The sequence below is a fragment of the Hemiscyllium ocellatum genome, chromosome 30, assembly GCF_020745735.1.
Source record: "Hemiscyllium ocellatum isolate sHemOce1 chromosome 30, sHemOce1.pat.X.cur, whole genome shotgun sequence".
Taxonomy (NCBI): domain Eukaryota; kingdom Metazoa; phylum Chordata; class Chondrichthyes; order Orectolobiformes; family Hemiscylliidae; genus Hemiscyllium; species Hemiscyllium ocellatum.
In genome coordinates this window covers 55375604-55399417 of record NC_083430.1, presented here as the reverse complement: position 1 = coordinate 55399417, position 23814 = coordinate 55375604, and the positions used below count along the sequence as shown (strand labels likewise).

At 41.3% G+C, this 23814-nt stretch overlaps 1 protein-coding gene across 1 annotated transcript; it reads left to right on the top strand.

Annotated features, from left to right (window-relative positions):
- Positions 1-522: 522 nt before the first annotated feature.
- ccdc28b (coiled-coil domain containing 28B) lies at positions 523-22599 on the top strand. Its single transcript, XM_060847501.1, has 6 exons — positions 523-778; positions 10168-10399; positions 12674-12840; positions 15565-15719; positions 17111-17133; positions 18253-22599. Exons 2-6 carry the CDS (start codon positions 10239-10241, stop codon positions 18320-18322), a joined length of 576 nt encoding a protein of 191 aa, XP_060703484.1. The 5' UTR covers positions 523-778; positions 10168-10238; the 3' UTR covers positions 18323-22599.
- Positions 22600-23814: the final 1215 nt, after the last annotated feature.

Sequence of the window (23814 nt, the reverse complement as noted above, 5' to 3'; positions counted from 1 at the left end):
TCAATCCTAACACAGAATTTGTAGCAAAAATTTACAGTATGATGTAACTGAAATTATACATTGAGGAATTGATTGTCTGTTGAGTCTTTCATCTGTTAGAATACCGTGATAGTTTCATTTCTTTCGTGTGTAAATCACAAAACCTTTATTTAAAAAGTTGCATTCTCAGGTTAGCTGTTAACAATAGTGATAGCTAGACAATATGTTGAAGGTTTTGGATTAGTGGTGCTGGAAGAGCGCAGCAGTTCAGGCAGCATCCGAGATTTTCCTGCTCCTCAGATGCTGCCTGAACTGCTGCGCTCTTCCAGCACCACTAATCCAGAATCTGGTTTTCAGCACCTGCAGTCATTGTTTTTATCGAAATGTAGAAGGTGTTCGCCCCCTGTGTTCTCTGTGTCATGATGTTTAGATTGATTCTAATCTAAAAAGTGAGATAACGGAGTTTTACTTTGCTGTTGTTTTAGTGTGACTGGGTCAAAATCCTGGAACTTCCTCCCTAACAAGATTGTGGGGGTCACCGGAAATGTGTCCAGTTTAAGAAGGGGCTCATTCGCAATGACCCACCAACATCTCTGAGGGGCAGATAGTGACATAGCTAGCGCCGCCCACATCCCGTTGCAGAATGAAACATTGATACTGTTTCCTGTGAAAGATACTTTGTTTCGGAGGGTTTTGCTGCTCCCACAGGTTTCCATTTAACAATCTGAAGGTTCCAACTCGTTGAAGCCGGGAATTTCACGGACAGCCTGGAGAAGGATTAAAAAAGGAAGCTTTCCAGGTTAGCGCGGACTTGGGAGCGTCTTCCCAACCCAGCCCCGGGAGGAAGGGCTCGGGCTCGGCCTCACTGCTGAGGGCCACGACAATACGGAATAAATGTAACCAAACCGGCGCAGTAAGAAGTTTCCGGTTTGATGGAGCTGACCCCGAGTTACCGAACGGCGGGGTCTGCCTTTGCAGCAGCGCGGTGACCGGGCACGGAGGGCCAGCTCTGGCGGGCGGGGTGGGCCGGGGTGGGGTTTAGTTCAGGGTATTTGTATATTTCGAACGTATTTGTCAAATGTCTGCTTTGAAAGTCTAAAAGCATTATCTGAAATTAACAATCAAACAATCAGTTTAAAATTTCAGTCAAGGCATTTTGAAACCCCCAGGTAGTTGCAACCCCAGACTGTGCAGTTACTCCCCCTGGCCGGGGTCTAGGGGATCCGGGGTGAGAGGCTGGGGCGGTGTCTGGGAGTGAGAGTGTGTTGAGAGTTGAAAGCACAGCAGGCCAGGCAGCATGATTTTCCTGCTCCTCTGATGCTGTATGACCTGCTGTGCTTTTCCAGCAATACACTCTCAACTCTGATCTCCAGCATCAGCAGAGCTCACTGTCTCCTCTAGGAGTGGTTACTTGTGGGGAAAAAGCGAGATTCCTGGGAACACTTCCTCGCAGCTTTGCTCTGGTTTTCACAAGAATGTAGACTTATTGCATTTTACAGTTCTGTAATGTTACAACTGATTTATGGCTTTTCTGAAATGTCAAAAAGATATGCAGACACTTTACAAGATTGTAACAGGACAGAAGGAGGCCATTTGGCAATACTTAATATGTGCTGCTCTCTGAAGGACCAATTTACTGTCTTCCAGTGTTCAACCTTCTCCCATAAATACGACACATTCTTAAATTTCTGAAAATAAACCAAATCTTTTTAAAAGCCTTAATTGCACCTGCCTTCATCCCACTTTAAGACAGTACATTCCAGATCCCAGTTACTAGAATATGGAAGATATAGACTGTAGGGAAATAGATGGTGACATTTTGAAAAATGTCCAGATTACAGAGGAGGAAGTGCTGGATGTCTTGAAACGGTTAAAGGTGGATAAATCCCCAGGACCTGGTCAGGTGTACCCGAGAACTCTGTAGGAAGCTAGAGAAGTGATTGCTGGGCCTCTTGCTGAGATATTTGTATCATCAATAGTCACAGGTGAGGTGCCGGAAGACTAGAGGTTGGCAAATGTGGTGCCACTGTTTAAGTGTGGTAAAGACAAGCCAGGGAACTATAGACCGGTGAGCCTGACCTCAGTGGTGGGCAAGTTGTTGGAGGGAATCCTGAGGGACATGATGTACATGTATTTGGGAAGGCAAGGACTGATTAGGGATAGTCAACATGGCTTTGTGCGTGGGAAATCATGTCTCACAAACTTGATTGAGTTTTTTTGAAGAAGTAACAAAAAAGACTGATCAGGGGAGAGCAGTAGATGTGATCTATATGGACTTAAGTAAGGCGTTCAACAAGGTTCCCCGTGGGAGACTGATTAGCAAGGTTAGATTTCATAGAGTACAGGGAGAACTAGCCATTTGGATACAGAACTGGTTCAAAGAGAGAAGGCAGAGGGTGGTGGTGGAGGGTTGTTTTTCATACAGAGGCCTGTGACCAGTGGAGTGCCACAAGGATCGGTGCTGGGTCCTCTACTTTTTATCATTTATATAAATGATTTGGATGCGAGCATAAGGGGTACAGTTAGTAAGTTTGCAGATGACACCAAAATTGGAGGTGTAGTGGACAGCGAAGAGGGTTGCCTCAGATTACAACAGGATCTTGACCAGATGGACCAATGGGCTGAGAAGTGGCAGATGGAGTTTAATTCAGATAAATGCGAGGTGCTGCATTTTGGGAAAGCAAATCTCAGCAGGACTAATACACTTAATGGTAAGGTCCTAGGGAGTGTTGCTGAAAAAGAGACCTTTTGGAGTGAAGGTTCATGGCTCCTTGAAAGTGGAGTCACAGATAGATAGGATAAGGAAAAAGGCGTTTGGTATGCTTTCTTTTATTGGTCAGAGTATTGAGTACAGAAGTGGGGAGGTCATGTTGCAGCTGTACAGGACATTGGTTAGGCCACTGTTGGAATATTGCATGCAATTCTGGTCTCCTTCCTTTCAGAAAGATGTTGTGAAACTTGAAAAGGTTCAGAAAAGATTTACAAGGATGTCGCCAGGGTTGGAGGATTTGAGCTACAGGGAGAGGCTGAACAGGCTTGGGGCTGTTTTCCCTGGAGCGTTGGAGGCTGAGGGGTAGCCTTATAGAGGTTTACAAAATTATGAGGGGCATGGATAGGATAAATAGACAAAGTCTTTTCCCTGGGGTCGGGGAGTCCAGAAGTAGCGGGCATAGGTTTAGGGTGAGAGGGGAAAGATATAAAAGAGGCCTAAGGGGCAATATTTTCACGCAGAGGGTGGTACGTGTATGGAATGAGCTTCCAGAGGATGTGGTGGAGGCTGGTACAATTGCAACATTTAAGAGGCATTTGGATGGGTATATGAATAGGAAGGTTTGGAAGGATATGGGCTGGGTGTCTAGATATCTGGTTGGCATGGATGGGTTGGACCGAATGGTCTGTTTCCATGCTGTACATCTCTATGACTCTATGACTCGCTATATAATAGTCTTTCATTATCTGCACTGTCCAAATCTCTCAAGAATGGGAGTATCTTAATTTTCACCTCCAAGCAAAATTGACTCTGTTTCTCCAGTCTATCTCTGCAACTTGAAATTCCTCATTTCTGTAACAATTTTTCAAGAATATTGTCTGCACATTCTATTCGCATTCTTTCCAGAACTGGACATCATATCATGTTGATGCTGAACCAATGTCCACATAAGTTCAACCCGAACCTCCTTGGTTTCATAATCTATGCCCTGTAAATAAAACCCAGGATGCTATATGGTTTATTAACCACTCTGTCAGTCAGACCTGCCACCTTCAGGTGATTTATCCATGTAATCACCCAGGACCTTTTACTCTTACACCCTATTTAGAATTATACCCTTTCTTTTATATTGTCTTTGCATTTTCATCCTGCTTATGTGATTTGCTTCACACTTTTCTGCATTAAATTTAACATCTTACTTGCTCAACAATTCTACCGACTTGTTCACGCACCTTTGAAGTTCTCCACTATCCTCCTCTCAATGCTTCCAAGTTACATATCATGTGTAAATTTGAAGATGAATAAATCACCTGGACCAGATGGACTATACCACAGTGTTTTAAGGGAGATGGTGGAGGCATTAGTGGTGATCTTTCAGGAATCACTAGAATCAGGGAGGGTCCCAAGGAACTGGAAAATCGCTAACGTGACACCTCTGTTTAAAGAGGGAGTAGGGCAAAAGTTGTAAATTACAGATCAATTAGCCTAACCTCAGTCATGGGTAAGGTCCTGGAATCCATTGTGAAAGATGAGATTTCTGAGTACTTGCAAGTATATGGTAAAATAGGGCAAAATCAACATGATTTAATTAAGGGGAGGTCATGACTGACAAGTCTACTAGAATTCTTTGAGGAAGAAATGAGCAGGTTAGACCAAGGAGAGTAAATGGATGTTTTCTACCTGGATTTAAAGAAGGCTTTTGACAAGGCGCTGTATAGGAGGTTCCTGAGTAAGTTAAGGGCCCATGGTGTCAAAGGCAAGGTGCTAGCATGGATAGAAGCCTGGCTGTCTGGTAGAAAGCAGAGAGTGGAAATGAAAGGTTCTTTCTCAGGGTGACAGCGTGTGGAACACAAGTGGTGTTCCAAAAGGCTCAGTGTTGGGATCACATCTTTTCACTTTGTACATAAACTATCTAGATGAAGGAACCGAGGGTGAAGATATGGACCCCTTCAAAGGGGCCTCTTGGTTCGAGATCAGTTAAAAGAATCACTAGGAGTACGGTCTGTTTAAAGCAAGGTTACCAGTTTAATAAATTAAGGCAGCCTGGCGCAGTTTTGTCCAACAACACAGGGGTTTAAAGCTTATGTGTTCCGGGGACAAATGACGTAATTACATTTGAAAATTACACATTATTTATATGTTTTTTTTAAGAGACAGCACAGCCTTAATTACAAGAAAAGACCAATCAAATGTAATAAAATGAAATGATTTACAGCAGGTTAATCCAATGACATTTCCTGGGAAAAGGTTCTTAGTTACAAGTCCAATCAACTGTAATGTGGTGACATGATTGACAGCAGGCTAATCCAATGATATTTCCTGAGAAACAGATTGATGCACAAAATCAGCCCATGCTTGTTAGTTCGAGTACCAGATTACTGTATTCTGATTCATATTATGAAAACTCCATTGTTTTCTCTTATCTCTAAATGCAAGTATCAGAAAAGCATCAGTTCAAGTTCAGTGTCAAAAAAAAACTAGAGCCGTGATGTTATTTTAAATTGAAGTGCCATTTTGTCGTTAATAAAAATCTACATATACTTGTTGCTTCCGACAACAGCCTAAATTCAAATTTTAGATCCTCAAGGGCATTTTGGCTAATTCTGCAGATGAAACAAAAATAGGTAGAGGGACAGGTAGCATTGAGGAGGCGGGGAGGCTGTAGAAGGGTTTTGCAGGTTGGGAGAGTGGGCAAAGAAGTGGTGGATGGATAACCATGTGGGAAAGTGTAAGGTCATGAACTTTGGTCGGAAGAATAGAGGCATGATGAGAGAAATTCTCTAATGGGAGAAAATTCAAACCTGAAGTGTAAAGAGACTTGGAATTTCTAGTCCAGGATTCTCAAAGTAAACATGCAGGTTGAGTCAGTAGTTATGAAGGCAAATGCAATGATGGCATTTATTTTGAGAGACCTTGAATAAAAAAAGCATGGATTTACTTTTGAGGCTCTTAAAAAGCTCTGGTCAGACCACATTTGGAGTATTGTGTGCAGTTTTTGGCCCCATATCTCAGGAATGTTTACTGGCCCTGGAGTGTGTTCAGAGGAGGTTCACGAGAATGGTCCCAGGAATGAAAAGCTTAACATATGAGGAACATTTGAGGTCTTTAGGTCTTATCAATGGGGTTTAGAAGGATGAGGGAGAGATCTATTTGATTGGGACAACACCACTATTATAGGACAGGCCAAACAGAGAACAGCCAGGGAATTCCTAGAAGCATGGCACTCATCCACGAATTCGATCAACAGACACATCGACCTAGACCCTATATACTGGCCACTGCAGCGGACAGCTACTGACAACCGGAAGCGGCAGATTCAAACCACTATAAATGCCGGAGGAATCAGCACAGAAGCGCTTCACAGGAGGCTCCCAAGCACTGAAGATGTCACCTAGAAAGGGGACGAAACGTTTGCAAGAAAAACTCCCAGCTCGGCGAACAGAACCACAACAACGAGCACCCGAGCTACAAATCTTCTCACAAACTTTGAAATCTATTTGAAACATACAGAATACTGAATGGCCTGGAGAGGGTAGATGATGAAAAGGTGCCTTCATTGGTAGGACAGACTGGAGGGCATAGCCTTAGAATAAAGGGAAGACCTTTAGAATGATGATAAGGAGAAACGTCTTTGGCCAGAGAGTGCTGAATCTATGGAAGTCATTGCCACAAAAGATTGTGGAGGCCAGGTCATTGAGTATCTTAAGACTGAGTCATAGAAATGTACAGCATAGAAACAGACCCTTCGGTCCAACCCGTCCATATATCCCAACCCAATCTAGTCCCACCTGCCAGCACCCGGCCCATATCCCTCCAAACCCTTCCTATTCATGTACCTATCCAAATGCCTCTTAAATGTTGCAATTGTACCAGCCTCCACCACATCCTCTGACAGCTCATTCCATACGCATAGCACCCTCTGCGTGAAAAGGTTGCCCCTTCGATCTCTTTTATATCTTTCCCCTCTCACCCTAAATCTATGCCCTCTACTTCTAGACTCCCTGACCCCAGGGAAAAGACTTTGTCTATTTATCCTATCCATGCCCCTCATAATTTTGTAAACCTCTATAAGGTCACCCCTCAATTTCCGATGCTCCAGGGAAAACAGCGCCAGCCTGTTCAGCCTCTCCCTGTAGCTCAGATCCTCCAACCTGGCAACATCCTTGTAAATCTTTTCTGAAGCCTTTCAAGTTTCACAACATCTTTCTGATAGGAAGGAGACCAGAATTGCATGCAGTATTCCAACAGTGGCCTAACCAGTGTCCTGTACAGCCGCAACATGACCTCCCAACTCCTGTACTCAATACTCTGACCAATAAAGGAAAGCTCAAGGTTTGTGCGAAGATTTGTAGCTCGGGTGCTCATTGTTGTGGTTCTGTTCGCCGAGCTGGAAGTTTTTGTTGCAAACGTTTCGTCCCCTGGCTAGGCAACATCATCAGTTCTCTGGAGCCTCCTGCGACAAACGGATACCCGCGCAACTTCATCAACAGATGCCTAACAGAAAGACCACGGAACGAGGACATGCCACAAACCAAAGGACTAGCCACACTACCATACATCGGGAGCGTTTCTGAACTGTTAGCCAGACTACTGCGTCCCTTAGGACTCATAACGGCACACAAACCAACAGCCACGCTCAGACAACAACTCACTAGAACGAAGGACCCGATACCCAACATGAGCAAAACTAATGTAGTGTACAAAATACCATGCAAGGACTGCACAAAACACTATATAGGACAAACAGGAAGACAGCTAACAATCCGCATACATGAACATCAACTAGCCACGAAACGACATGACTAGCTATCCCTAGTAGCCACATACACAGACAACAAGCAACATGAATTCGACTGGGACAACACCACTATCATAGGGCAAGCCAGACAGAGAACAGCCAGGGAATTCCTAGAGGCATGGCATTCATCCACAAACTCCATCAACAAACACATTGACCTGGACCCAATATACCAACCACTACAGCGGACAGCTGAAACTGACACCCGGAAGCGACAAGGACAGACCACTATAAATACCGGAAGAAACATCAAAGAAGCGCTTCGCAGGAGGCTCCAAAGCACTGATGATGTCGCCTAGCCAGGGGACGAAACGTTTGCAACAAAAACTTCCAGCTCGGCGAACAGAACCACAACAATAAAGGAAAGCATACCAAATGCCGCCTTCACTATCCTATCTACCTGCGACTCCACTTTCAAGGAGCTATGAACCTGCACTCCAAGGTCTCTTTGTTCAGCAACACTCCCTAGGACCTTACCATTAAGTATATTAGTCCTGCTAAGATTTGCTTTTCCAAAATGCAGCACCTCACATTTATCTGAATTAAACTCCATCTGCCACTTCTCAGCCCATTGGCCCATCTGGTCCAGATCCTGTTGTAATCTCTGTAACCCCCTTCACTGTCCAGAACACCGGTTTTTGAGTATCAAGGGAATCAAGGGGCTAAGGGGAGAATGCGGGAGAATGGAGTTGAGAACCATATCAGCCATGATTGAATGGAGGAGTAGACCCGATGGGCTGAATGGCTTAATTTCTGCTGCTGTGTCTTATGGTCTAAAGGGATATGAGTTTTTTTTGTTGAACGTAAGTTAAAAGTGAAAGTGGAGAGGTAGCACTGTTAATCATGGATGGCATTTTCAAGAGATTAGCATGTGGAATTGATTTGGTATGAGATGAGGAATAATAGGAGAAATAAAACACTAATGGGAGTGATTTACAGCCACCCCTCCCATAACCACAATGTAGGACAAAGTATACAAGAGATACTTATGATGAAGGGATTCTAATAATTATGGATGCCTTTAATCTACATGTGAACTGAGAAAATCAGATTGGCAGTAGTTTTTGATAGAATACTGTCAACGTAACTTCTGAAGCAGCTCATTGTAGAACTAATAGGTTATATTAGACTTGATATTGAATAATGTGACAGGATTAATTAATGACCTCTGAGTTAAGGCAAACCTAGTCAGTAGTGACCACAATATGATTCAATTTTACATCTAATTTCAAAGGGAGGAAACTGTGACTAAAACCAATATATTAAACCTAACTAAGGACAACAGTGTTGGTATTAAAACTGATCTAGTTGATCTGAACCAGCATACTAGGTTGGGGATAGGTCAATTAAAAACTTAGCTGCAGATAATTATGGGGATATTTCAGAATACTCAGAATAGATATATTCTCACTGAAAATAAAAATTCTAAAGGGAAGGCCCAAGATTGATGGTAACTGTAGTGATTGTAACAATGTCAGTCAGCTCAACCATGTACAATATGAGTTCCCTGATTGGGGCTATTAATCTGGTCCAATCTAGGAGCCCTGGCTGATAGATAAAAAGGAGAGCATCAGATATACTGACTGGCACTCTGAGAGCTGACTCTAAAGAGGCAGTACAAAAGTCGAGGAATACTGGCCTCTGTGGAGTTATTTCAGTAATCAATAAAGTTAGGGAAAATGTTAAACTTAAGCAAAATGTGAATAACTACACAAAGATGAGAGGCAGATCAGATGATTAGTAGCGTTTAAAAAATATAAAGAAGAAATTAGATTAAGAAAGGATCCAGATATTTAGAAAGGAAATGAGGGAGTAAAGTAAGTGTTGATCCTCTGGAGAGAAAGAATGGGGAGCTATTAGTAGAAAATATGGTAATGGTGTCTGAAGTGAACAAATATTTTGCTTCGCCATCACTGTGGAGGATACAAAAAATATTGCAGTGATTTTGTTAGAAAATAGTGACCACAAGAAGATCTTTTATTTTCTAACCCCCCCCCCCCCCCCCCCCAGCAAATCCTTGTCTAAATTATACTAGAGTTGAAGAGACAGGAAACTGCCATTTCCTAAGATTGTATTATTTGTTTCATTCAGCCATTTTTAAGGCATCTCTGATTAGTACATTTAAAAATTATTAATTATAAATCTGAACTATTTGGTATTGAACTAAGTGAAATTCATACAGAAAGGAATTATTTCATGATGCAGTTGACAAGAGTATTTAGTTTACAATGTAAACTCTGGCCTGGAATGCTCAGAAGCAAGTTATTTTAGATTTTGGAAGTTTTTAATATTGTAAATGGATGTGAAAATGCCTACATATATATGTATATCAATAATTTAAAATAAAGGAAATATAAATATTTAGCTGAATCATAAAACTGATAATTTTTTATAAGGCAAGAATAACTTTTGTTTTACTTATACCACTGTTACAACTTCAATATTTCTGTTCCCAAAGTTCTGTACTGTCAACGACACTGAGAAAGTGCTGAGTCTGTTAAAAAGATTTCTAAACAATTTGTGTTTCTGTATGAGACATTTCTGGATCGGAGAGGTTACAATGTATTAACCTTTCATAACATATTTATTGTAAAATTAATATCCCTTCAAGTATTCTTCACAAAATAAATATCTAATGAATGCAATAATGATAAAATAATTAATTTTTCTGTGGTTTAAGCTTGAAAAGATGAATATGATGAACTAGCCCACTTCAGCTTTGATCTGACACTGACTGTGGACCAACTGAGAATGGAAGAGAAGAGAAAGAAAAGAAGCCCCAAGGTCACTTTAAATCAGCAGCCTCCACTGGGTAACCCCAAGAAATCGTCAGTGCCAACCAGTAAGAGTGCAACATTCACCTCTGCTTTACCTCAGCCTCCTTCACCAAAACTTACATCAAAGTTGAAAAGGTTGGTATCAAACTAGTTCATATAATTTCCAATTCCATTGAAATTTCCATTGTAAAGTGATGTTTCTGTCTATAATCTAGTACTGATCGATTATTTTATATATTATTTGCTGATCTGTCACCAGAAATGAGTCTTTACAGTACAAGCAATTTAAGCTTGATGTAGTGACCTATTTTATGAAGAAGCTCCATTGATGATGGGTATTTTAGCATTATCTTTAATGAAATAGACAATCATGGAACCCTCCAGCCTGTTCTGCAATTCATTTTGATTATGGCTGATCATTGATCTCAATATTTTTACCGCTAATGGAGTCAGGTGTTACTAGGGGACATAGCTTTAAATTAAGGGGTGGTAGGTATAGGACAGATGTTAGGGGTAGATTCTTCACACAGCGGGTTGTGAGTTCATGGAATGCCCTGCCCGTATCAGTGGTGAACTCTCCTTCTTTATGTTCATTTAAGCGGGCATTGGATAGGCATTTGGAAGTTATTGGGCTAGTATAGGTTAGGTAGGACTCGGTCGGCGCAACATCGAGGGCCGAAGGGCCTGTACTGCGCTGTATCCTTCTATGTTCTATGTTCTATAATATCCTAATTCCACCTTTAGCCACAAAATCTGTATCTACCTCCCATCTTGAAGACACATAATGTATTGGCCTCAGCCACTTTCTGCAGCTGTGAATTCTACAGGCTCTCAACAGGCAGGATGAAGAAATTTCCCCTCTTCTCAGTCATAGAGTCGTGGAGATATACAGCACGGAAACAGACCCTTTGGTCCAATTCATCCATGCCGACCAGATATCCTAAATAAATCTAGTCCCATTTGCCAGCATTTGACCTATATCCCTCTAAACCCTTCCTATTCATATACCCATCCAGATGCCTTTTAAATATTATATTTGTACCAGCTTCCACCATTTGCTCTGTCCATACACGCACCACCCTCTGTGTGAAAAAGTTGCCCCTTAGATCTTTTCTATATCTTTCCCCTCTCACCTTAAACCTATGCCCTCTGGTTTTGGACTCTCCCAACCCAGGGAAAAGACTTTGTCTATTTATCCTATCCATGCCCCTCCTGATTTTATAAACCTCTATAAGGTCACCCCTCAGCCTCCGAAGCTCCAGGGAAAACAGCCCAACCTATTCAGCCTCCCCACTATAGCTCAAACCCTCCAACCCTGGCAACGTCCTTGTAAATCTTTTCTGAACCCTTTGAAGTTTCACAACATTCTTCCTATAGCAGGGAGACCAGAATTGTATAAAATATTCCAACAGTGGCCTAACCAATGTCCTGTATAGCTACAACATGACCTCTCAACTCCTCTACTCAATGCACTGAAACAGTCAGCAAAGGCAGCAGCTATGCAGATTACTGCTGAGTCAGACAGCAGTATATGTCTCTTTCTCTGTTTGAATCTCTGCCCATGTGGACATTGCCCTTTGTCTGTCTTTGTCCTTTTTTTAAAGTGCCGTTGTTTTGATCTTTTTTAGCCCCAAAGTTTCAAAACAATGCAACAGCTTATAAAACTGTAATGACTGCTCCTAGAATTCAATGAAATCAGTGCCAACATTGTCCTAAAAGGTTTACCCCTTATCTTTAAACTGTGTCCCCTGGTTCTGGTGTCTCCCACCATCTGGAACGTCCTTCCTGTATCTAGTCCTGTTAGATTTTTATTTTGAGATTCCCCCACTCTAGTAAATTCTGGTAGATACAATCTGAACTGACTCAATCTCTCCTCATACAATCAGTCGTGGTATCCAGGAATCAACTTGTAAATCTTTGCTGCATTTCCTCTACAACAGGAACATCTTTTCTCAGATAAGGTTCCCAAATCTGCACACAACATTTCAGGTGTGGCCATACCCTTTGTAACTGCAGCAAGTTTCTGTACTCAAATATTTCATTATGAAGACCAGCATACAGTTTGCCTTCATTACAGCTGGATGCATCTGCATGATTACTTTGAGAGACTGGTGATTAAGAACATCCAGGTCTTGTTGCACACTCCCCTCTTTCAATTTACAGCTATTCAAATAATAATCTGCCTTCCTATTTTTTTCTACCAACATGGATAACCTTACTTTCATCCACAACACAGTGCATTTGACATCCTTTTGCCTACCCAGCCTGTCACAATCAACTACAATGAAACATGCTAAGGATTTTTTAAAAAAAGCCATTATCATTTCATGAGCATGACATAGTTGATATTTATGAATAAAATGATCTTTTAAAATTTACAATTAATTTTTTAAAAATTTTACATTTGAGTCGAACAAATAAAGACAAAGTGAAACCACCGCAGCAAACTGGAAAGGTGACAAAACCAGCTCCAATACAACATTCATTCCTGACAGATGTTTCTGATGTGAGAGAGATGGAGTGTGGCTTGTTGAATTTGCTGAATGATTTCCACTCTGGGAAGTTGCAGGCATTTGGTGAGTTCTTCGAATGAAGGAAATGTGACCTCCAAATGTAATAAGTAATGTAGTCAATTCACATGATTATTAAAATACATATACGGATGTTGAAAGTAACGTTGTGAATATCTTGAAACCTGGCAACTGAAATATCATGGCTTAACATGCATTAGGAAGTCTGCAATGATTTTTCACCAGTACTGCACTGACATTGTGAACAGCACTTTCTTTCATGAATATGAAGCCTATGTTTCCCAACTTGGCAATATTTTCTGCAGGTCTGTCACATTGTTGAAGGAACATGAGATGCTAACTGATCATTGGGCTGTCTGGACATTTTTAAAGTAAACAGATACGCGCCCCAATTTTTCATTCCAGTTTTAACCCAGATCCTCTCGATTATTATTTGCACTTGATGCTACCATAGCCTCGATAACAATGTCTGTCTCTTTTCCTTATCTTTGCCGCTGCTCATACATTGTTCATACTTTTGCTAGTTTTAGACTCAGTTTCTTTAACATCTTGTTTACTGTCTTCCTCTCCCCACCCCCCCAACCTTCTATAAAATGTAAATTTGATCACCAATCATGTGTACTTGCACACTTATTAACTTGCTTTCCTCCAATACATTCAATTTTCAATCCTGGTTTCGTTATTTCGTTCCCTATTGTTTGAGCAGATTTGATTGGCCAAGTAACCTCCTCCTTCTATTCCTACTGATTTTGATTTTTTTCTAAGGTCTTGCTCCCTGTGTCTCCCAGTCAATTATGGTCTGATGTGCTCCTGCCTGATATATATATCTTTTCCCTGTACAAGATTGATGGTGAATTGCTCAGCTTGACTCTGTGATTCTCTCCTGAAACATTCTATCCCCCTTAAACTTTTAAAACAGAATTAATAACATTTATTTTTAATTGAGCTTTTTGGTCACCTCTCTTCATTTTCTCTGTGTTTGACAACTCATCCTTTTATGTTTTCTCTTCCATGTACCGTGAAACATTTTCTACACTAAAACCTTGTGTAACTGCAAATTATTGACACCTTTTCTTTCTGTCACAGTTTTTCTGTGCCTCCTCTCTTGAAATCAGTAAAGACTTGATACAGGTTTTCCTAGCCACCAGAGCTTTGTGTGCTTTATCCAAGAGACTGCTATTCAAAATTAGCCTTGGATCTGATGGGCACTGTGAGTACTGCAGATGCTGGAAATCAGAGTCTAGATTAGAGTGGTGCTGGAAAAACACAGCAGGTCAGGCAGCATCCGGGAAGCAGAAAAATCGCTCTTCATGGACTTTTGCCCGAAACGTTGATGTTTCTGCTCCTTGGATGCTGCCTGACCTGCTCTGCTTTTCCAGCACTACTCTAATCTAAACTTAGATCAGATTTTAATTTAGATAAATGTAAGGTGCTGCATTTTGGAAAGGCAAATCAGGGCAGGACTTATACACTTAATGGTAAAGCTCTGGGGAGTTTGCTGAACAAAGAAATCTTGGAGTGCAGGTTCAGAGTTACTTGAAAGTGGAGTCGCATGTTGATAGGATAGTGAAGAATTTGGTATGCTTGCCTTTATTGGTCAGAGCATTGAGTACAGGAGTTGGGAGGTCATGTTGCAGCTGTACATTGATTCGGCCACTTTTGGAATATTGTGTGCAATTCTGTACTCCCTGCTATTGGAAGGATTTTGTAAAACTTGAAAGGATGTTGCCAGGATTAGAGGATTTGAGACAGAGGGAGAGGTTGAACAGACTGAGGCTATTTTATCTGGAGCATCGGAGGCTGGAGGAGTGATCTTATAGAGGTTGATAAAATCATAAGGGGTATGGATAGTGTAAATAAAAAAAATATTTTTCCCAGGGTGGGGGAGTCCAAAACCAGAGGGCATAAGTTTAGGGTGAGAGGGGAAAACTTTAAAAGGGACCTAAGGGGCAACCTTTTCATGCAGAGGGTGGTGCGTATATGTAATGAGCTGCCAGAGGAAGGTGGTACAATTACAACATTTAAAAGGCATATGGATGGGTATAGGAATAGGAAGGGTTAAGAGGGCTCTGGATCAAATGCTGGCAAATGGGATTAGATTTATTTAGGATATCTAGTTGGCATAGATGTGTTGGACCGAAGAGTCTGTTTTTATGTGGTACAGCTCTGTGACAGTGAGTACTGCCAAACTGTTTCCCTATAGGCATCATGGATTGGATAAGCCTGTCTCTATATGGGATTACTGGATTCTACTAAGACAGGAAAACTTGATGAGCATGTTTCTTCCCTCATTTCATAAAAGCGTTGAATCTATTTGTGGTGTAACTGTTGTTTGGCTGTGAGGATCTTATCAACAATAGATGGACAATTGCTTTGGGGAACTATTTTTTGTGTCTTAAATTTATTTTAAAATAAATCAAATTTTTTCAAAAGTAATGTATGCTTTTTGTAAAAAAAAACAATATTCTGAAATATATGGGTAATATGTTTTATCCGTACAGTATTCTCTGAATGTAGCAGCACAAAGCATTTTAATCTTCGTGTTTAGTGCTAATGAGCTCTGTGAATTGTGTTCCAGTTCAGAAGCAATTTGTTGCCATGGCAACTGGAAGTCAAAGTTGAAATAACTTTAACCATTTAATGGCTGTTACTGAAGTTTAACAAAGTTGAAGTTCATTGGTCTCAGAAGCAAATTTAATCAGGAGTATGAGCTGCTGCAGTTTAATGAATTTCTTTTTCTCAGTTGTGAAAATGCTACATTTTCTTTAGGAAAAGAGTGCTCTTTTGAACAGATGGAGCATGTGAGAGAGATGCAAGAAAAAATGGCTCGTTTACATTTTAGCCTTGACAGTCATGTGGAAGAGCTGTCTGCAGACAAGAAAAAAAATGCATCTGACAGGAATCTCGAACAGCTTCTGACAAATGTGAGTTCAAGAAAATTTTAGTTTGGTGTCTAATGAGAGGGTTTGTTGTGAAGTTCTTTGCAAATTGAAAACATTTAGACATAACTTTGAGATGATTAAAACATGTCAGAGAAATATTAGTTCAATTAGATTGACATGAAGTCAGTTTTAGATTCTAGAGAAGGAAACATACAACTTCAATTTTTGGGGCTTATCGTGCATGTCAGTGTCCTTATTTCTGGATTACAATGCCCTTGTTCAAGTCCTGCCTGCTCCAATGTGTGTAATAACATTTCTGAATGGGTAGACTAGAAAATATTTACAACTTTATTCCCTGGCTTTATAACTTACCAAACCTTCAAACATTGATGTACGTCAAAAATATGTGGTATGAGCACTTTTTGTTTTCCATTGAAATGGAATATCTCAGTTTTGTAACTAAAGTCAGAATCTTATCACTGGTCTATCTTGTGCATAAAAAGCCATGAAACATGTGGTAACACTTGTACAATCAGAAAGAAGGTTTGATGTTCAAGGATTTGAACACAGTAATTTAGGCTGACACTGTATTGCAGGAATGAAGAAGTATTGCACTTTTAGAACTGCAATCTGCTGTCTGTTTAGAAGATGAGCAGGTGTTATCTCTGGTGTTCTAACCAACATTTATCACTTAATCAACATCAGCAAAGCACATTACCTTATTATTACTTTCCTGCTCTGTTTTCATTTTGTTACTTTACACATCAGTTGTAAACAATCATAGAATCAATTGATTAAATTTTTTTTATTATTAAGTTCACAATTTACTATAAGAACTCAGGTACTAAGCTTTACCTATCTAGCTGGACTACAACGGAGTGATTGTTCTAAAACACACATGCCAATCCAACCTTTGACTTCTACATTCCATTAATTTAAAGATCATGAAGAGCTGATGCAGAAAGGACCAGTTTAGATTTGAAGAAATATATCTCTCCTCCTATAGTGGTTAGGATTCAGCACATTCATAACGAAGCCGCAATCATTTCCTGGTCAGTGAATAACTCTTTTAAGCTTTCCTGGTCGTCTCATGGGTCGGGTTTGGCCTGGTCACCGCTGTGATCTGGGTTTGATTCTTGGTCAAGGAATAACTTTCTTGAAAGGGCTATTGTGGCACCATGGTAGTATCCCTACTTCTGGGTCAGTCCTAGATGCCCTGTTGGTGTATTTATAACAGCAAATTGATTAAATTAGTTGAGTTGTTTAAAATTGTTTTAGAAGTGAATTGATAACTTTTGTGAAGTGTGGGGTCAAAATTCTCCAGGACACATTAATTTGTTAAGTTGATATCGGTACCTAATGACATTTTATGTTGTGGATTTAGATATGTTATCTGATTGTATTAACGTTTATTATTTTTCACTATCTTACAGCTGGAAGAGCTTAGTACTTCAATGTATCCTTTTCAAATGATTCTTGTCACTAATTATTTACAGCACATTGTAACATAACAGCAAAGGCAATAGTTTGTCAATCAGCTGGCTGTTCATTTGAGTTCCAGCACTTCCTGATTTTCAGTGGATAAAAGTTGACTTGAATGGAAGTGCAAATAGATCTGTGGGGAGTGGAAGGGGAGAGACGTTAAAGGGTCTGCTGGAATGCAACTACGGTATTATAGGAGAACTACCTGCCTGAAGCTCTCTAGCCCAACATCTGAATCATTAATAAAGAAAGCAAATAGTCGAACTCTCAAAATCAACTTGTAAGACTCAATTCCTGATGAAGGGCTTATGTCCAAAACGTCGACTGTCTTGCTCCATGGTTGCTGCCTAACCTGCTGTGCTTTTCTAGCTCTACCCTTTTCAACTCTGACTCTCCAGCATCTACAGTCCTCACTTTCTCTCAATTCTACTAATTGCTCATTATCCCTACTCTGCCTTATGCAGTTCAGCAAATTTGCCTCCGAGGTCAATGATTCATTCTTAATTCAATGACCTGCATCTGCTCGGCTAACACAGATCAACAAACATTTACTCTATCCACTACCGATGCTGAGTAGCAGCAGTGTGTACCTTCTGTAAGATGCACTGCAGAAATTCACCAAATATTCTTAGACAGTACCATCTAGAAGGATGTGGGCAGCAGATACATGGAACACCACCTTCTGCAAGTTCCCCTCCAAGTCACTCACCGTCCTGACTTGGAAATATATTGCCCTTCCTTCGCTGTTGCTGGTTCAGAATCCTGGAATTCCCTCCCTTAAGGGCATTGTGGGTCAACCCACAGAATGCAAATTGCAGTGGTTCCAGAAGGCAACTCACCATCACCTCTCAATGGCAACTATGGACAGGCATCAAATGCCAAGACAGCAACACTCATGTCGCGTGAGTGAACTTTTAAAAAAAAAATCATGAACCAACTAGTGATCTCATGATCTGTTTGGCTCACTGTTGTAAAAAGCAGTATATTCACCTATTAAGCTATTTGGGGAACTTGCTTAAGGGACTTTTAAACTATGAATAGGGATATTAGATTTTTATATGTGAAGAAGAAATGATCCTTAGCAGAAATTCAGACAAAAGCTACACTTAGCAGAAAATCAAGACCTGCCAAAAAATCAAGACCCGAAACCACATACTTTATAGAAACTGTGGTTAATGAGACTGGTGCGAATCTTGGATAAAGCAAAAATGAATTGCACTCCTCAGTGGTAGCATTCCTGTGGGGAGGGAGACAGAATGCATACTTGTCGTGTTTACACTGAAAGTGGGAAACAGAAATTATATTAGTTGTTAATAGGGAGCATTGTCAATTCTAGCTCCTCCTTTTATCTCCAAAAAAGACTGGCTCTTGACTACAGTACAGTTGCACACTAGGTTAACTACCTTTAGTAGTCATTATTCATGTCAGCCTTGATAGTCATTTTGAACACATTTTTAATTTGATTTATTGTTACATGTATCTAGATACTGTGAAAAGTCATGTTTTGTGTGCTATACAGGCAGATCATACCATACAAAGTGCATCAGGTTAGCAGAACAAAGTGCAGAATACAGAGTTACAACCGCAGAGAAGGTGCAGAGAGATCAGAATTAACATTTGAGAGGTCCATTTAAAAGTGTGATAACAGCGGGGAGGAAGCTGTTCTTGAATCTGTTTGTATTTGCATACAAACTTTTATATCTTCTGCCCAATAGAAGAGAATATAACCAAGTTGGAAGGGGTCTTTGATTTTGTTGGTTGCTTTCCTGAGGCAGTAGGAAGTATGCCATTCAATTGTAAAGGAAGGAATCGCAACCGAATTCAAGTCATATGTTGTTCCCACTTGACTGCATGCGGGAACACTGAACAATTAATAATGGCCGCAGTATTGCATGATTTTGCAAAATTTTAATCTACTGGTGCTGAAGTCAATCAATACCATCCCAGGTGAAATTGGGTTTATCTCCATAAACAACGGGTGGAATTTTCAACTTACTTTCTCAGTGGTTCAGTTACACACTGGATACATTTGTAGAAACATCTGGGAACTTTGTTTCTGTGGCTTGGGTACAAATGTATTGTTTGGCACAGGAAAAATAGTTTTATGAACATCAGTTTTAAAAATGCAATTATTATTTTTCCTGGTACCGAGGGTTTACTTTTAATATCATTTGTGCTGTTTGTACAAGGACACATTTTTTAGTTCAGGAAGTGCAGTTTGCAGTTTTAGCTGTCATTGTAAGAAGTTTGTTTGAAGTGTGTCTACTTTAATGCTGGTAGCATCTGGAATAAGGTGGGTGAACTTGCAGCATGGGTTGGTACCTGGGATTTCAATGTTGTGGCCATTTCAGAGACATGGGTAGAGCAGGGATAGGAATGGTTATTGCAGGTTCTGAGATTTAGATGTTTCAGTAAGAACAGAGAAGATGGTAAAAGGTTGGGGGGTGGGGGATATTGTTAATTAAGGACAGTATTACTGTGGCAGAAAGGATAGTTGAGAAATTGTTTACTGAGGTAGTATGGGCTGAGGTTAGAAACAGGAAAGGAGAGGTCACCCTGTTGGGACTTTTCTATAGGCGTCTGAATAGTTCCAGAGATGTAGAGAAAAGGATTGCAAAGATGATACTGGATAGGATTGAGGTTAACAGGGTAGTTGTTATGGGCATTTTAGCTTTCCAAATATTGACTGCAAATACTGTAGTTCAAGTACTCTAGATGGATCAGTTTTTGTTCAATGTGTGCAGGAGGCTTTCCTGACAGAGTATGCATGCAGGCCAACAAGGGGCAAGACCTCATTGGATTTGGTACTAGCTAATGAACCTGGCCAGGTGTTAGATTTGGAGGTAGGTGAGCACTTTGGTGATAGTGACCACCATTTGGTTATGTTTACTTTAGTGATTGCCCAGCCTTTGGCTTTGCCCTTTATGTCATTCCTGTTTGCAGGAATAGTGCCAGAAGACTGGAGGATAGCAAATGTCCCCTTGTTCAAGAAGGGAAGTAGAAACAATCCTGGTAATTATAGACCAGTGAGCCTTCTGTTGTGGGTAAAGTGTTGGAAAATCTTACATGAGATAGGATTTTTAATCATCTAGAAAGGAATAAGTTGATTGGGATAGTTAACACAGTATTGTGAAGGGTAGGTGGTGCCTCACAAACCTTATTGAGTTCTCTGAGAAGCTGACCAAACAAGTGGATGACGGTAAAGTGGTTGATGTGGTATATATGGATTTCAGTAAGGCATTTGACAAGGTTCCCACGGTAGGCTATTGTACAAATTACGGAGGCATGGGATTGAGGATGATTTAGTGATTTGGATCAGAAATTAGCTACCTGAAAGAAGGTAGAGGGTGGTGGTTGATGGGAAATGTTCATTCTGGAGTTCAGTTAAGAGTGGTGTACTGCAAGGATCTGTTTTGGGGCCACTGCTAGAACATAGAACATAGAACAATACAGCACAGAACAGGCCCTTCGGCCCACGATATTGTGCCGAACATCTATCCTAGATTAAGCACCCATCCATGTACCTATCCAATTGCCGCTTAAAGGTCGTCAATGATTCTGACTCTACCACTGCCACGGGCAGCGCATTCCATGCCCCCACCACTCTCTGGGTAAAGAACCCACCCCTGACTTCTCCCCTATACCTTCCACCCTTCACCTTAAATTTATGTCCCCTTGTAATACTCTGTTGTACCCGGGGAAAAAGTTTCTGACTGTCTACTCTATCTATTCCTCTGATCATCTTATAAACCTCTATCAAGTCACCCCTCATCCTTCGCCGTTCCAACGAGAAAAGGCCGAGAACACTCAACCTGTCCTTGTACGACGTATTCTCCATTCCAGGCAACATCCTGGTAAATCTTCTCTGCACCCTCTCCAAAGCTTCCACATCTTTCCTAAAGTGAGGCGACCAGAGCTGTACACAGTACTCCAAATGTGGCCTAACCAAAGTCCTGTACAGCTGCAACATCACTTCACGACTCTTGAATTCAATCCCTCTGCTAATGAACGCTAATACACCATAGGCCTTCTTACAAGCTCTATCCACCTGAGTGGCAACTTTCAAAGATCTATGTACATAGACCCCAAGATCCCTCTGTTCCTCCACCTGACTAAGAACTCTACCGTTAACCTGTATTCCGCATTCTTATTTGTTCTTCCAAAATGGACAACCTCACACTTGACAGGGTTGAACTCCATCTGCCACTCCTCAGCCCAGCTCTGCATCATATTAAGTCCCTTTGCAGCCGGCAACAGCCCTCCTCACTGTCCACAACTCCATCAATCTTCGTATCGTCTGCAAATTTACTGACCCACCCTTCGACTCCCTCATCCAAGTCATTAATAAAAATTACAAACAGCAGAGGACCCAGAACTGATCCCTGCGGAACTCCACTTGTAACTGGGCTCCAGGCTGAATATTTACCATCTACCACTCTCTGACTTCGACTGGTTAGCCAGTTTTCAATCCAATTGGCCAAGTTTCCCTCTATCCCATGCCTCCTGACTTTCCGCATAAGCCTACCATAGGGAACCTTATCAAATGCCTTACTAAAATCCATGTACACTACATCCACTGCTCTACCCTCATCCACATGCTTGGTCACCTCCTCAAAGAATTCAATAAGACTTGTAAGGCAAGACCTACCCTTCACAAATCCGTGCTGGCTGTCCCTAATCAAGCAGTGTCTTTCCAGATACTCATAAATCCTATCCCTCAGTACCCTTTCCATTACTTTGCCTACCACAGAAGTAAGACTAACTGGCCTATAATTCCCGGGGTTATCCCTATTCCCTTTTTTGAACAGGGGCACAACATTCGCTACTCTCCAGTCCCCTGGTACTGCAATTTCCTCTCTTGCTTCCCACATAATCCTAGGATATATCCCGTCAGGCCCGGAGGACTTGTCTATCCTCAAGTTGTTCAAAATGTCCAACACATCTTCCTCATCCAATGTTTGTCATTTTTATGCCCTGGATGAGGGCATAGAAGGATGGGTTAGTAAATTTGCAGATGGATACTAAGCTGAGTAGAGTTGTGGATAGTGCCGAAGGATGTTGTCGGTTATGGGGAACATAGGCTGCAGAGCTGGGCTGAGAGGTGGCAAATGGAGTTTAATGTGGAAAAGCGTGAGGTGATTCACTTTGAAAGGAGTAGGAGAGAGCAGAGAGTTCTCAGTGTCCATGTACATAGATCAACCCTGGTTGATAGGGTTGTTAAGAAGGCATATGGTGTGTTCGCTTTTATTAGTAGAGGGACTGAGTTTCAGAACCATGAGATCATGCTGCAGCTGTACAAAACTCTGGTGTGGCTGTACTTGGGGTATTGCGTACAGTTCTAGTCACCGCATTATAGGAAGGATGTGGAAGCTTTGGAAAGGATGCAGAGGAGATTTACTAGGATGTTGCCTCATATGGAGAGAAGAGCTGAAAAATGTGTTGCTGGAAAAGCGCAGCTGGTCAGGCAGCATCCAACGAGCAGGAGAATCGACGTTTCGGGCATAAGCCCTTCTTCCCTGAAGAAAGGCTTATGCCTGAAACGTCGATTTTCCTGCTTCTTGGATGCTGCCTGACCTGCTGCGCTTTTCCAGCAACACATTTTTCAGCTCTGATCTCCAGCATCTGCACTTCTCACTTTCTCCTCATGGTGGGAAGGTCTTATGAGGAAAGGCTGAGGGACTTGAGGCTGTTTTTGTTAGAGAGAAGAAGGTTGAGAGGTGACTTAATTGAGACATTTAAGGTAATCAGAGGGTTTGATAGGGTGGACAGTGAGAGCCTTTTTCCTTGGATGGTGATGGCTAGCATGAGGAGGCATAGCTTTAAATTGAATTGTAGGACAGATGTCAGAAGTAGTTTCTTTACTCCAGAGAATAGTAGGGGCGTGGAACGGACTGCCTGCAACAATATTACACTCACCAACTTTAAGGGCATTTAAGTGGTCATTGGATAGACATATGGACAAAAGTGGACAAAAATAGGTTAGATGGCATTCAGATTGGTTTCCTAGGTAGGTGCAACCTAGAACATAGAACAGTACAGCACAGAACAGGCCATTCAGCCCATGATGTTGTGCCAACCATTGATCCTCACGTAAGGTAAAATGTACGAACCCTCACATTTCTGTGACCATATGCATGTCCAGCAGTCTCTTAAATATCCCCAATGACCTTGCTTCCACAACTGCTGCTGGCAACGCATTCCATGCTCTCACAACTCTCTGCGTAAAGAACCCGCCTCTGACATCCCCTCTATACTTTCCACCAAACAGCTTAAAACTATGACCCCTCATGTTAACAATTTCTGCCCTGGGAAATAGTCTCTGGCTATCAACTCTATCTATACCTCTCACTATCTTGTACACCTCAATTAGGTCCCCTCTCTTCCTTCTTATTTCCAATGAACAAAGTCCGAACTCAGTCAACCTCTCTGCGTAAGATAAGCCCTCCATTCCAGGCAGCATCCTGGTAAACCTCCTCTGAACCCTCTCCAAAGCATCCACATCTTCCTATAATAAAGCGACCAGAACTGGACACAGTACTCCAAGTGCGGTCTAACTAAAGTTTTATAGAGCTGCAACAAGATCTCACGGCTCTTAAACTCAATCCCCCAACATCGGGTGGAGGTCCTGTACTGCTCTGTAATGTTCTTTATTCTA

Coding starts and splice junctions, on each gene's coding strand:
- ccdc28b (XM_060847501.1), top strand. CDS start 10,239: ATGGAAGAGAAGAGAAAGAAAAGAAGCCCCAAGGTCACTTTAAATCAG. Junction 10,400..12,673: donor CTTACATCAAAGTTGAAAAG/GTTGGTATCAAA, acceptor TTTACATTTGAG/TCGAACAAATAAAGACAAAG. Junction 15,720..17,110: donor TCGAACAGCTTCTGACAAAT/GTGAGTTCAAGA, acceptor ACTATCTTACAG/CTGGAAGAGCTTAGTACTTC.